This window comes from Mustela lutreola, chromosome 8 (assembly GCF_030435805.1).
Source record: "Mustela lutreola isolate mMusLut2 chromosome 8, mMusLut2.pri, whole genome shotgun sequence".
Taxonomy (NCBI): domain Eukaryota; kingdom Metazoa; phylum Chordata; class Mammalia; order Carnivora; family Mustelidae; genus Mustela; species Mustela lutreola.
This window is the reverse complement of record NC_081297.1, coordinates 108,632,336-108,647,395: the sequence shown is the minus strand read 5'-3', so window position 1 is coordinate 108,647,395 and position 15,060 is coordinate 108,632,336. Positions and strand designations below refer to the sequence as shown.

Here is a 15,060-nt window from a genome sequence, read left to right as displayed (position 1 = left end):
TTGTGATCTCTCTCACTCTCTGTCAAATAAATAAATAAAATCTTTAAAAAAAAAAAAATGACAGTGCTGCTACCTCAGGGCATTGCTCATTTCTTTTGCCTAGAACTCTTTTCCCCAGAAAACTACATTGTTAGTTTCTCATCTCTTTCAAATATTTGCTCAAAAGTCATCTTCTCAAAATACCTCAGAGTGGTATTTTACATTACCCATCCTACACCTATCACTTCCTATTGTCCTTTTTTTTTTTGCCCTATATTTTCCCATAGCCCTTATCCTCCTATCAGATATAATTTATTTACATTTTCATTTCTCCCTTCATTTGAACGTAAGCCCCATGAGGCAGGGATTGCTTATTATTATTATTTTTACTCCTGTATACCCAGAATTTCAAAAGAGTTCAATATTTGATGAACAAATTAATGAATCTTTTCAGACTCCAATCATTAGTTCCTTTTGAGAAGTCCTCTAATTAGAAGGAATCTTTTGTCATTAAGTCACCTCATGATCCTATATCTTATTACTTTCTTTCTCTTATCCCCTCTGTATTAGAGTTATCCAGAGAAACAGAACGAATAGACATAAATTCCCACCCCACTCCCTTTTACACACACAGGTACATACACACAGATTTTCAAGAAATTGACTCCTACAATTGTAGGAGCTGGCAAGCCTAAAATCTGTATGGCAAGCTGACAGGTTGAAGATTGAGATAAGAGTTGATGTTGTAGTCTTGAGTCTGAAGGCTAGAAACTCGGGCAAAATTTCTATGTTGCTCTCTGGAAGCAGAGTGCTCTGGGAACCTTGTCCTTTGGAGGTACTTTTGGAGACATCACCAAAAAGTCATGTCTGAGTAACTCCTTGGCCATGATGGATTAATTCAGCCTCTGGTCCCTCTTCACCTCCTGGGAGGCCTGAGGGTGGGACTGAAATTTATAACTGGAATCACAGGCTTGGCTACACTGGCGACCAGCCTCCATCCTTCCATTCTTTCTAAGAGTCACCTCATTAAAATAACAAAAGAAGGTTCATTGCTGGTAGCATTTAGGAAAATTCCAAGGGTTTTAGGAGTTCTGTGCCAGAAACAGGGAGGAAGATCAAATATATATTTCTTATGATAAATCACAATATCGCAGCCTTCCCTCTTTTTAAAACCCTCTGATGACTTCCTGTCATACTTATAAAATCCAAAATCCTAGGTTTGGCCCACAAGGCAAAACTGACGATGGCTAATCTCTGTCTCCTAGTCCACATTCTCCAATGGCTTACTGGCCTCAACCACATCCATCTGCCTGACAAGGATGCTCTATCCCCAAGTTTTTTGCGCTTGCTATTCCCTGTGTCTGCAGAATTCCCTTCAGCAAACCCATAGGTGATCCTACAACGTTATCTTTTTCTGTCAATGTCTATCCAGTAACCCATTGTATTTTCCTTTACATTAATTGCTACCCAAAATGATATTTTATTTAATGTTTGTCACCTCAGATTTTAACCTTTACTGAAACAATGGTTTTTATTTGCTTTATTGCTATGCCTATAGCTCCTAGGACAGCTACTGAACATGTATGCCTTCAGTATATATTTATTAATGAGGAAATGAGCCCTCTTTAACTTTCTAATAATATTGTATACAATTGTAAGCTTTTTTAGAAATTATCTTATTAGAAATTATCTTATTCATCATATATACACTAGACGATCCATAACTATTTTAGACTCAATTTTAAAGGCAATAAATACTAGGTTGGCATATATACTTTACTTTTTCTAACCCTGGATGTTTGCAGATAATAGGTGTTCAACGGATGTTTGATGATCTTCACACGCAAATCATTTTAGATCTACAAATAACATAGGTTAACACATGGATAATTTAGTATCGTTTTATGTATGAAGAAATTAATTAGCTGTAAGAGCAACAGAACTTTTGCGACTGTTTTGAAAATGGGCAAAAAAGTACAATTTATATGTAGGGGCCAAAGGCAGGCCACTCCAAATGTGCCACTTTGTTATACTGATTATTTTAAATAAAAGTTACTTAAGAAATGGCCAATGCAAAAAGAACACTCTGGCCTGCTGAAAGATAACCTCTTATTCCCTATCACCAGTGAGGAAATTTAGAGCCCAGGAGGCTTCATAAACAACACTTGTTACTATATACTAATATATATTAGTTACTATTCACTAATATAATATCCCAGCCCAAATTCTGTTTAGAATAATTTACTAAAGTTCCAAAGTTTTCTTTGTTTTGTCAACTCCTCACAGATATATTGTCTCTTTGTCTGAAAAGTATAAAAACTGCCTGCTTTGGTCATTTCTTTAAGTCTCAATTTCATTATTGGGCCTCTGTGTGCACATGCCTTGTCTCTTTCCCTGTAGTCTGTCTTGTGTCAGTTTCATTCTTAAACCAGCAGGAAGACCACAAAGGGTAGAAGGAAAACGTTTTTCTCCTCTTTCTATATAGTCAATAATAACCCAACATTACTGCTTTTGTAATAGCTGTTTTAAGACAATGTTTTTTTTAAAAAAAAGTATTCCTAAAGGCTTAGAGGCTTAGAGAACTGAAGCAATTTAGGTGTGCTAAGCTTAAGTGCCAGAAACAGACAAGAAAATGTCCTCATGTTATTTGCCTGAATAGTTATCTGTGGAATGGGCAAGGTAGGATGTGCATTAGAATTGTTTCAGTTCTTTAAAAACTTTTGAAAAGTTGAAGTTGAGTTTCTTGTTTCATTTTTACTTCATTTTTCCAGTTCAATATTGTTTTTCTTTCTGTGTGGGGAGAACGGGTCGATGAATTTTATATAGGGAAGAAATAGGAGTGATTACCTTATGCTCACTGCAAATGTATTTGTGTTTTTACTCCAAAACTGACTCCAACCTGCAGATTTAGATATATACATTTTGAGGGGAGCTAACTTTGAAAAGACACTCTAGATTAGAAAAACAACTAGATTTTGTGGTTGGAGAACTGCATTAGGCGTTAGAGGGTCTTGGTTTTCTTTTGAGTATTACAGTTGGCTGTGCAATTCAGAAAGGTTACAGGCATATTACCGTGGAGTGGAACCCAAGAAATATCTCAAACCAGACCTTTCCTTTCATTGATTTGGAGTTGATGACCAAAGACATTGCATGGAGAGCAAGGAATAAAATGGAAATTTCCTAATTACTGGGCTTATTCCTTTTCCGTTGTATTGGTATTTTAATTTTTTTCTCTATATATCTGTATATCTATGTATCTATATTATATATCTCTCTATAATATTGTAAATCAGTCTTGTCTTTTTAAATAATTGCAGGTTCCTTGAGAGTGAACATTACAGCACAATTGTTCCCCTCATAACATCTCTCTGGAATCTGAACTCTTGGTAGATGCTCTATAAAATATATTAAATAGAACACAGTTAAATGAAGCATTATACAACAGCTGTCTAAATCCGGGCCGGGTATTGGCTCTCTCTCTGAGCAGAAGCCCAGATGAATGAGTCCTCTTCCAGATCCCCGCCGGGATTTAGAGGCGCCGCAGAACTTGTCCAGGGTTAAGGCTCAGAGGCCGCTGCAAGGATTTCAGCACCGCCCTGCGGTGAGTAAACCTGCAGGGTAGCCCTCCGGTGCTGGGCCCCTTTGGCAGAGGAACGACCCTACGGAGCATGGGGCAGGAGGTGGTGTGGAAGGAACGAAAGATTTGGGCCAAGAATCTTCTCTTCCCTGGAACCGGGAGAGAGTTTGGCGGCCCAGCGTGGCGACGCCTGTTCCTAGGCAACCTGCAGCCGCCGGCCTGGGCTTTCTGGAGTCTACCGGGAACTGTGTCTTTCCAGCTTGTCCTGTCTGGAGCTGTCTCAGGAGTTTCTCGGTAGAATTGCCCCAGTTGGTACCCTTTTCATCTTTCCCACTGTGGAACTGCTCTTTACCCAGCTTATTGGGTGAGTCAGGTTGGCTGTCCCCGTGTGTCCCACTCCAGTCCACGAATCTAAGATAGGAAGAGGGTGGAGCATCACTTGTACTTTGCAGGTGCCTTGATGTATAATCTTAACTTCGTGGGGAGTGATGTACAGACAATTACTATGGGATTAAGAATGATATCATGTTCATTCGGATACTTGGGTCTGTTATCACCCGGGGCCCAAGATAAACTTGGTCCTCTCCTTGATTATGGGATGGATTGGATCAGTTTATTCTTCGCTTTCCTTTATGTTCTGATTTGGTATAACCATATTATAGCCGCTAATATCACTAACCAAGAGAGAAGTGGTGATAATTGCAATCGGAAGTAATCATCCTTAAAAAATGAGGGAAGTGGGTGATGAGTTCAGTTCTTTTTGGTAGCATCAAAGATAATACGGTAAGATTTGAATCTGTTTGTCAACAATATTCATACATGCTAAATGTAAAATCTCACCACTTGGCATCAGTTTGGGTGGAGACAGCCATTCAGAAGAGCTTTTCCCTGCTGCTACCACCTTCATTCCCAATATACCCCAACTGTATATTCTGTGCTATAAGGACAGACTTTGGTATGCATTCCAAAGATCCGCTCACATGCCATTTATTTGAAATTCTGATTCTTTTGCCACTATGTTTAGGTTTCTGGTGTTCTTGAGTCTCTGCATCTAATTCCTCTCTTATGATCTGTGCAAGCAAGGGTATAGTATTAGAAAGAGGTCTGAAACTGGTGTAAATTCATGCTCAATAATAATGGTAAATAATTTGGGAAAGTAAATGTCCCCATTTTGGGGTCTCAGATTCCTTAGTTTGAAAGTCAGAAGTTTGAGCTGTTTTTGTCTCTGCAGTTGTGGCCTAATTCTTTGACATAAGGTGTCAGTCACCTCACAGCTCTAATTCTATAGATCCTGGAGTGTTCCTCATGTGACAGTTGCCTTTTGATACTCCTGTTATATTGGAGTGAACCATTTGTATGCTACATAGTTCTGAAATAACTCACATTTGAGTTGACTGAATTTACTTACTTAACAAATATTTATTAAGTTTCTACTGTTTTCTATTCCTACTGGCTTTCTGTTAAGTGCTGAGATACAAGATAAGTAAAACCATAGTCCTTGCCTTTATGAGGCTTACAGTATAGTATGAAGGGTACTAGCTACCAGTCATTCTTTGAATGCCTTATCTATTGTTTGAGGACAGAATTTATATGTGGCTGTGGTCCTTTCATATTTAGGTTCAGAGGAAGGAAACGAAGAATATGTTTAAAATGTGTACAGGTGGGGTGCCTGGGTGGCTCAGTGGGTTAAGCCTCTGCCTTCGGCTCAGGTCATGATCCCACATCAGGCTCTCTGCTCTGCAGGGAGCCTGCTTCCTCCTCTCTCTCTCTCTCTGCCCGCCTCTCTGCCTGCTTGTGATCTCTGTCTGTCAAATAAATAAATAAAATCTTTAAAAAAAAATCACTTTCTTTAAAACGCATACAGGTATTTGACTATGCATTAATTTCTTTATTGGCTAAAATATTTATTAAGTATCTACTATATTAAGGACATGAGATACCAACCTTCGTGGACTTGATAGTTTATTAGGGACATGAAAAGAGTTAATTACAAGTGAAAAGTAATGACTGTCAAGCTTGGGGAAGTACAGGGACTAGGGGGTCCTGGAAAGAGGATTTAAATTTTGCTGTTTTGTTATTTGCAAATGAGTCATGGTTGTATAAAGTGACCTATAGTGATTTGAAATGGCTATTGTACTTTCTAAGGTGTAAATAATTGTGTGGTTGATGTGTGGAGACAATCACTTAGCTGATTGTTCAGTGTCCCTGTTTCAACTTGGGTTTGTTGGCTGCTAACCATCATGGCAAATACAACAGCTTTTGTGATGTGATTAAAGCAAACGACAACTTTCTCTCCCCCCAACCAAAGCAATAACAACTTCAAAAAGTTGCTTCTTTGTGAAAGATAACTCAGAAAAAAAGTCAAATTATTCTTAAATCCAGTAATTTGTGATGTTTTCAGAATAGTCTACTGTTGGTTGGTAAGTCTTCCTGACATTACTCTTGGAGTAGAAATCTAATCTTGGGGTATGAGGTTTAGGGGAGGGGGCTATGGAAATGGGGTAGAGGGAGCCATACAGATACATTAGTGAAGAACTAGGATATCTTTCAGGATTTCATTGGGCCTGCAGTAAAACTACATTTTAATAGTAACAGTGATGGCTACCAGGTATTGAATAATCATGTTCTACTTAATACAGGAAGATGAGAAAGGTGCTAACATTAAACTCATTTAACATATTAGAAATATTGGCTCTGAAAGACTAAGTTTTTAACCAAGCGTACATTACAGGGAATGTCAAAAATTAGGATTTTAATGTCAGTCTATCTAACTCTATGCTGACACTGGGCCATGTTATCTTTCCTTAAAAATTAAGAAAAAAAAGTTTACTATTAAAATAAATCCAAGTCTAATAATAGAAAAAGAAAGTATGAATTGTTAAACAACATATCCTCAGTAATATAAGGTTGAAGTGTAAAATAAAATCTTCAAAATTTGTATCACTGAGATATTCACCTGATTTTTGTCTTGTACATTTTGGTTCAAGTTGATTATTTTCAGCATTCTTTTACATGCATTTTTACCAGTTGCCTCATCATTTCTAATTGGACCATCCACTCTATTTTATTCTTTGTATCAGAGAATACTGCTTGCATAACACATTTTTACATTTGCTTACCCCGGCAAAATCAAAACTCATAAAGATTTAAGAAAAGAGTAATGAAAATAAGTTTACATCACTTTGTGGTAGGGAAGTACAGGCACTTGTTTCCTGTTACTGCTGTAAAAAATCACTACAAAGACAGTGGTCTGAAACAACATAAACTCATTATTTTACAGTTCTGGAGGCCAGAAGCACAAATGGCCAGGCTACAAATCAGGGGCTAAAATCAAGATGTCAGCAAGGCTGGTTCCTTCAGGAGGCTCCAGGGGAAAATTCATCCTTGGCCTCTTCTTACTTGCAGAAACCGCTCATGACGTCTTCCTCTCTTTTCAAAGCCAGCTTTCTCGTATCTTCATTCCTCTCTGACCTGCGCTTTCCTTCTTACATCTTCTCTTTCTTACTCTGATCGTCTTGTTCCTCCTTTTATAAGAACCCAGGTAATGACACTGGGCCTTCTAGATAATCCAGGATAATTTCCACACCTCAAAATCCTTTACGGAAATCACTTCTGAAGAATCCTCTTTGTCATGTAATGTAAACATATTCACAGGGTCCAGTGATTAGGACATGGACAGCTTCAGAGAAATCTATTCGGACTCGCATTTGCCTCCTAAGTGTTGTCCCACATAATGTAATTGCCCCACAAAAAGTTGATTTTGGTGAAAGAAGCAACAATGATTAACCACATGATTTCTTTCCATGAAGTAGTGTTATGGAGTTTGTATGACTTATTTAAAATTAGAGTAAGAGTTATCATTTTGTATGTTTTTACCTTTTTCCAAGTATAGTGCAGACGTAAACTTGAATGGATTTCGAGGTTAAAGGAATTGCTGCTTCTCTTACAAATCAAACTCAGCCATTCTCTGGAAGAAAGAAGCTGCTGCAAGTATGTGTGCTATATAATTTTCCTCTCATAGGATGATTAATTAAATAATTTTTTGACTCTTTTCTTCATGTTTTTATGACAACTTATACTCACAAATATTTAGGATCCATATTTTCTGGATTTGAAGATTTGAGTGGCCAAAACTGAAGATAATCATTATTGGAAAGTGGGTCATTACTTGAATTAGTTTTATTTTAAATAATCAAGCATGTTATTATTGTTTTCATATTCTTATTTAAAAAATTATCTATGTATATCTGCAGAAAAGAAAAGACATAAGGATAGTAGAAAGAAGAGAATATTAGTATATATTTTGTATTAGCTAGGTAGAAAGAGAATTAGAGCTTCTATCATTAAGACTTTTATTCTTCATAACCTTCATAATATCACCACTGTGTGTATATATATCATTGATTAAGTACAAAGTTATAGCTGCTTTGTCCCTGTTCCCACCACAGAATTGGGTATATATAAATTTTAGTTTAGAAATACATAAAAGTGATAAGTATTTCCTTGCCATTTAAAAAAATATATATTATTTATTTATTTATTAGAAGGAGAGAGAGAGAGAGAGAATGGGTATGAGCAGAGGGGAGGAGTAGCAGAAGAGAGAGAAGCAGATGCTCCAGTGAGCAGGGAGCCTGATGTGGGGCTTGATCCCAGGACCCTGAGATCATGACCTGAGCAGCAGGTAGACACTTAGCTGTCTCAGCCACCCAGGTGCCCCATACTCAGCTTTTTAAATAAAGGGGCAGCTAGTAGATATTTTTGGCTTTATGGGCTGTTGTTTCTGTTGCAACCACTTAACTCAGCTGTTGTAATGAGAACACATAGACATTTCATAAATAAATAAATAAATAGTTGTGTTCCAATAAAACTTTATTTACAAAAACAGAACTAAGCCTTAGTTTGCTGACCTCTGGCCCAGGGATTTATAAGCTATAATTTATTTTTCTTCTGAATTGGCTAGTGTAGTTTTGTTGGAATTAGCTAAGAAAGGTAACTGTCATTCTGAAATAAGTAGGTCTGTGACTTCAAGACTGTCTTTTAGTCTGTTAAAACATTTTCTGGGAGATGATCATGGTGATGACCATGACTATGACAACTATAGTTATATTCTATTTAGGTTTTCTTCCTAATCTACCCTGATGTTTCCCAAATACAATTAAGAAAATCTTTGGGGCACCTTGGTGCCCCAAACAACTCAGGTTTGAACTACACAGGTCCACTTATATGTAGATTTTTTAAAATAAATACAGTATAGTACTGCAAACGTCTTTTCTCTTCCTTATGATTTTCTTAACATTTACTTTCTCTAGCGTACTGTACTGTAAGAACGCAGTGTATAGTACATATAACATACAAAATATGTGTCAATTGACTGTTTATGTTACCAGTCAACAGTAGACTAATAGTAGTTAAAGTTTTGGGGGAGCTAAAATTTATAAGTGGATTTTTGACTATATGGAGGAGGTAGCTGGCACCCTTAACCTCAGCATTGCTCAAGGGTCAAATTAATATATATATTCCAATTAACTGATCATTTCATGATTTTACATTTCTACATTTTTAACTTTTTATTGGGATAATATTTAAACTAATGCCATATATTAAAGCTCATACTGAATTGAATTTGTTTTCTCTTTTATGATCAGTTAGAATGATGAAGCTCAATCTTGAACGTAATTTCTGTACTTGCTATCAGTACAACAGAAATGGCCAGTTAGACAACATTTCAGAAGTAAGGCAGAAGTGTTGATGCATGAATTGTTTAGTGGCCTTATTAACTTGAAGTTTTTCTATGACTTATATATATATTTATTGTATGGTATCTGAGCTCACTATAATTTTCCTATCTTTGCACAATTTTTTGGAAGTGAGACTGAACATCTACAAATGTATATGTATATATATGTCACTTCTTTGCTTAAATCCTACAGTTCTCTCATTACCTTTAGGACACGGTCCAAGGTCTTTGACTTGTATTCTGTAACAGCTCTGACCACCATTACTTTCTCACACTCCCCATTTCAGCCCTTTCTAGCTGCTAACTCCTGGGTGTGGGCCAGTGCAGGATGAGTTGTTCCTCCGGGCTAAAGCAATTTTCTTCCCTCTGTCTTAATCTGGCTAACTCCTACTCATCCTTCGGAGTTCCATTTAAAGGTTACTTTTTTGTTGTTTTTGAAAATGCTTCCTCAATTTCCTAGACTTGTTGGGTAAAATGCTATATGTAGTTACTCTGGCATAACACATTTTTTTTTTTCCACATTATTGTTTGAGTGAAAGTCTTCCCTAGCCGACAGCACCCTGAGGATAAAGATGATCTGTGTTGCTTATCATCCTATGTCTCAAGCACAGTAGTGAGAGGCTTAATAAATATTTCTTACGTGGCATTTACTGAGAAAATGGTAGTCAGCTTTCTTGCATTGACTCATTGCTTATCTTTTAAAGTATAAATAAAGGGTATATATGTACTGATCTTTTTTTTTTTTTTAATTAAAGCAAGGACAGACTCCAAGATCATGGGCAATCCAGAATCCTAGTCTACCTGTGTAAGTCACAGTTCTTCACATTTGAGCTGTTAAATGGGCAAATATTTATACTATATTAACAAGTAAAAAAAGAAAGCAAATTCTCAGATACCATACATTGATATGTAGTTATGATTGTGAACCATAGAAAACTGATGTGGATATGGATAGCCTGAAAATTGCCATGCCAAAATTAAAGTAGGTTAATAGGATTGAGGGTAATAAAATACTTCTCTGTTTTGTATTTTATTTAATATTCTTACATTTTCCTGAAAAAGTTTAACTCCTGTTGTATTTGGAAAATTCAGTTAAATGAATTTATTAAATTTATTAAGCAATGTGTGAAATTTTGAATTTGATAACTGGGATAGCCAAAATGAATTTAATGGGAAATATCTGTGGCTTTGATCTTATCTTGATGGATATGACAATTTTACCAGTCTTCTTTTAAATGACTTTATATGCAGACTAGACTACATTAATTCATGTTTTATATTTTACATTTTTGACTTTTACGATTTGAAAGGCTATGACTTTTATATCCTTTCAAGTATTTGATACTATAGCGCTTATTAGAAAATAGAAGGTAAAATCCTAGTTCTTTGTTAGGCTTGGCCATCTGAAATTAGCATTTTTATCGATGAAAAATGGGCAAGTATCAGCCATTTCATGTGGTTCTACATAACAGATACCTGTGTGCTCATCTAGCCAAAGAATCAGGGTATGAGGTACGTGCAAGTTCTTGATGCAAGATACTCAGTATGTATTGACAATCAATTATGTGCTGGTAGATATTTAACAGCTGGTTTCCTGAAAGTGTGTTATAAGTTTATTTTAAATTTTACTTGTTAATTATGAATAAACAAATATATTTTAAGTTGGTTATAAATTTACTGATACAGAGGACATATGGTAAGCAATTTACAAATACTAACAAAATGTATAAACTCTTTTTTATAAATTCCACATAGCCAATTGATCCTCACAGAATGCTTTCTTTGTTTCTTGCTGAATTCTGGTATCTGTAGCCATCTGACGGTTTCAGTCTGTGAACTAGTGTAATTCCAATGTGAAAGTTGGTTGATTTTTTTAATTTATTGTAAAGTGATGTGAGTGATCTATTTGTTGACTTCTGTAATAGTTTAGGATCCTGGGACAATATTTCCTCAGTTTTTTGTTACCCACCATGTGACAGTTACAGATCCGATACAGTTTTAAGTCTAATCTGAATGATTAATGTTTTCTCCATGACTGTTTTAAGTCTAAGAGAGCAAAAAATAATAAATCAACTCCTAATTCATAGCATATGCTAGTTTTTGAGTAAATGACCCACTGTGGCTGATTTCAAGCTATGTGTATAGTATCACTGAGCATGACTTGGAAAGAGAGACATACCATTATATTACCATACAAATACCATACATGTACATAACCTCTAGAACATAGACAATAGTGAAATATGGTAGAGTCATTAGGAAGTGATGAATTTGAGTATTTATTACCTTTGTTTTTAATATAACTTATTTATTTTTAATTTTTTTATAATTTTATTTTTAATAATGCTTTGTTAACAAACAGCACAAAAACTGCTGCGTATTTAACAAAAGCCTTTCACAGCTTGTAGGTGCAGCACACCTTTGGCTTTAGTGTACCTTTTTATTTATTTTAAGATTTTATTTATTTATTTGTCAGAGAGAGAGAGAGAGAGAAAGAGCATGCACAAGCAGGCAGAGGGGCAAGCAAAGGGAGACAGGGAATCTGCAGGCTCCCCACTCAGCAAGGAGCCTGATCTGGGACTCGATTCCAGGATCCTGGAATCATGACCTGAACGCAAGGCAGATGCTTAACCGACTAAGCCACCCAGGCATCCTTAGTGTACCTTTTTATATGAGCTGTAGCATATACGATTTGCAACTATTAAAGCCTCATTTTAAAAAGTTATGGGATGCATATAGATTATTTCTTTCAGGGTTCCACGACTTGATTTGGGAAGCCTCGTTGACTCTGATGAAGAGGTAATTTTTACTTGGTATTTATTTACTATAATAAACATTTGAACACACTATTGCATGTAGTGTGTAATAAGTATTCTTTAATTTTATTTTAGGATGATTTTTCACATATTCCACTTAGTACTGCGCATATTCATTTTAACCCACCAAATTCATCTTCTGCTCTTAGTTGGGTCACACCATGTCAGATATCACATACCCAGAATCATCTAAATGAACTGGTTAGTATTTATTTCTTACTACCAACTTTCAGATTTATAATGGGCATTTAAGCACTGTATTTAGTCCAGAAATTTCATTATGTTCAGTCCATGTTTTGTCCAGTTTAAGTATTTTATATATTAAGATCCCAAACAATCATGTTGGTGAAATAATTCTACTTCGTTTTACATTTTTTTCACATAGGAATAGTATTTTAAAAATGTCTTATACAATTAGTAAAGTACAGGTTTATCCTAATAGGAAATCCAGGAATTTAAAAAATATGGTAGATTATTAGACCAGATCTTGCTTGATTTTGTCTTTTGATTTTTGCTATTATTGATGTAGTTGTTTTGAACTCTTTTTGCTTCACAGTCTAAATTTTAAAGTAGAAAAGTGATTTCAGATGTTTCAATGACCCTGTTTTATTCCAAAACTGTCATCACTCTGTGATTGTCTTCTGGCTTTTGTTGAGAGATTTTTTTTAACATCATGAATTGCTGAAGTTATGCTTTTATTTAATGCTAATTAGGTATAAATTCATCATGAATATAGGAACAAACTCACCATAATAAATTTAATGGTTTTTCATAAGATTTGTCTCTGGAAATTAACTTATACTTTGAGCTACTGGTATGCTATGGAGTAACTATAAGTAACTATACTTATTCCAAACTATATCCTTGGGACAATATTTACACTTCAAAAAATATTTAGTGTTTTATTCTGTGTTATGAACACAAGTTCTGATCAGTATTATATGAGGAGGGCTTGCTTTTCTGTCTTTGTTAGTCTTTCTTCTATAGCTGGTTCTATTTTTTAAAATGTGTGTGTGTGTGTTTGTGTGTGTGTGTGTGTGTTTGAGAGACAGAAAGTGTGTGTGCACGGGGTGCAAGGGAGGGGCAGAGGGAGAGGGAGAGAGACTCCTAAGCAGGCTTCACGCCTAGCACAGAGCCTGATGCAGGGCTTAATCTCAAGACCCTGAGATCATGACCTGAGTGGAAATCAAGACTCAGAGGCTTAACCAATTGAACTACCCAGGCACCCTTAGCTGGTTCTATTCATGCTCTCCTTGGTCTAATTTTGGATAAATTGCACCCTAGTCTGTATCATGCTACAGTTTTCACCCTGAAACTTCATTTTCTCCTCTAGGTTATGCTTAGATATTATCAACAGTTTTCAAGGGGCTGGCTTCATCCTCCTTTGGTGTGACTATCCCCCTTTGGGCCAATATATATGTCATTGCGTTTGTTTAGTACTCTTTTCAGATTTCACTTATCCATTGGCTTTGTTATCTTACTCCCATGGGAATGTGGTAGGGAACCAAATACTACCAGAATGTGATATATCTGAAATTCTACAAATGACAACCAGCACTTAGTGTTCTTGATCTCTAATTCCTTAAGTATTCTGGAAGAAATGTTTTTCTGGGGCAGGAATAGAAGGCTTATCTAAAACTCCCTAGAAAGAAAAGTTAATTTTTGTCTTCCCAAATTATTTTAGAACGAGGACTGATCTTTAGTAGGGAAACCAGGTGCAGGCTTCCTGCTTTTTAAGGCCACTGCCCATTCTGAGCAATTCCATCTGCTTTGATTGCTCAGTGACGCTATACCAGCTAAATGTTTTAAATATCACCTCTGGGGGTGTCTGGGTGACTCAGTCAGTTAAGCATTTGCCTTGGGTTTAAGTCAAGATCCTGGGGTCCTGGGATTGAGCCCTGCATAGTGCTTCCTGCTGAGCAGGAAGCCTATTTTCCCTCTCCCTTTACCCCTCCCCCGGACTCGTGAGCATGCTCACTCTTGTCTCAAATCAATAAAATCTTTTTTTTTTTTTTTAAAGCCACATATCTTTGTATCCTGTCTTTCTTTCTTTCTTTCTTTCTTTCTTTCTTTCTTTCTTTCTTTCTTTCTTTCTTTCTTTCTTTTTAAAATGAACTACTTTTTAGAATGGTTTTAGGTTCATAGCAAAATTGAATGGAAAGTACAGATATATTCCTGCTCAGTGGAGAGCCTGTTTCTCCCTCTCACTCTGCTGTTCCCCCTGCTTATGCTCTCTCTCTCAGTCAAATAAATTAAAAAGAAAATAAATAAATATCAGTTCTGTTTAGCACATAGATCATAATGATCTATTTCTTAGGCATACATGTTAAGATAAATGATAAACCTATTAAATGTTAATAAGGAAAATTAATAATTATTTTGATTTTTCTGAGATATAACATACTTTTTTATTTTTATATCTAGGAGCAAGACATAATACCTGAAAACTTGCCAGAACCAACAAGCAAATATAAACTAAAATATCAGCAATATGAAACTGAAATGAAAGAGGGATATAAACAGTATAGTCAGAGAAATGCAGAAAAGACAAAATCAAAGATCACACAACAATCTCCAAGAAAAAAGATAGATGACAAGGTAATGTATGAGACTTTATAAAGTTCTGATGACATTTTATTTTTTTTTTAAGATTTTTTAATTTATTTATTTGACAGACAGAGATCACAAGTGGGCAGAGAGGCAGGCAGAGAGAGAGAGGAGGAAGCAGTCACCCTGCCAAGCAGAGAGCCCCATGTGGGGCTTGATCCCAGGACCCTGGGATCATGACCTGAGCTGAAGGCAGAGGCTTTAACCCACTGAGCCACCCAGGTGCCCCACGTTCTGATGAAATTTTAAAAAATTATATGTATTATAGAAATCTTTTTGTCTTGTATGTTTTGCTGTTAGTCATAGTAAGTATAGTAGCTATCATTTATTTCTGTGTGCTTGGG

General features: G+C 36.0%; 1 protein-coding gene across 6 annotated transcripts in view; it reads left to right on the top strand.

Moving 5' to 3' along the window:
* The first annotated feature begins 3,497 nt into the window (after positions 1 to 3,497).
* CAPS2 (calcyphosine 2) overlaps positions 3,498 to 15,060 on the top strand; it is a 49,978-nt gene continuing 38,415 nt past the window's right edge. For 3 of the 6 annotated variants that reach the window (XM_059186360.1, XM_059186358.1, XM_059186356.1), the window contains exons 1-6: positions 3,589 to 3,920; positions 7,449 to 7,546; positions 10,049 to 10,098; positions 12,047 to 12,092; positions 12,185 to 12,310; positions 14,534 to 14,707. In XM_059186360.1, the coding sequence (XP_059042343.1) occupies positions 7,466 to 7,546; positions 10,049 to 10,098; positions 12,047 to 12,092; positions 12,185 to 12,310; positions 14,534 to 14,707 (477 nt within the window). In that variant the 5' untranslated portion in view covers positions 3,589 to 3,920; positions 7,449 to 7,465. The other 3 variants (XM_059186357.1, XM_059186359.1, XM_059186361.1) reach the window with 3 other exon arrangements.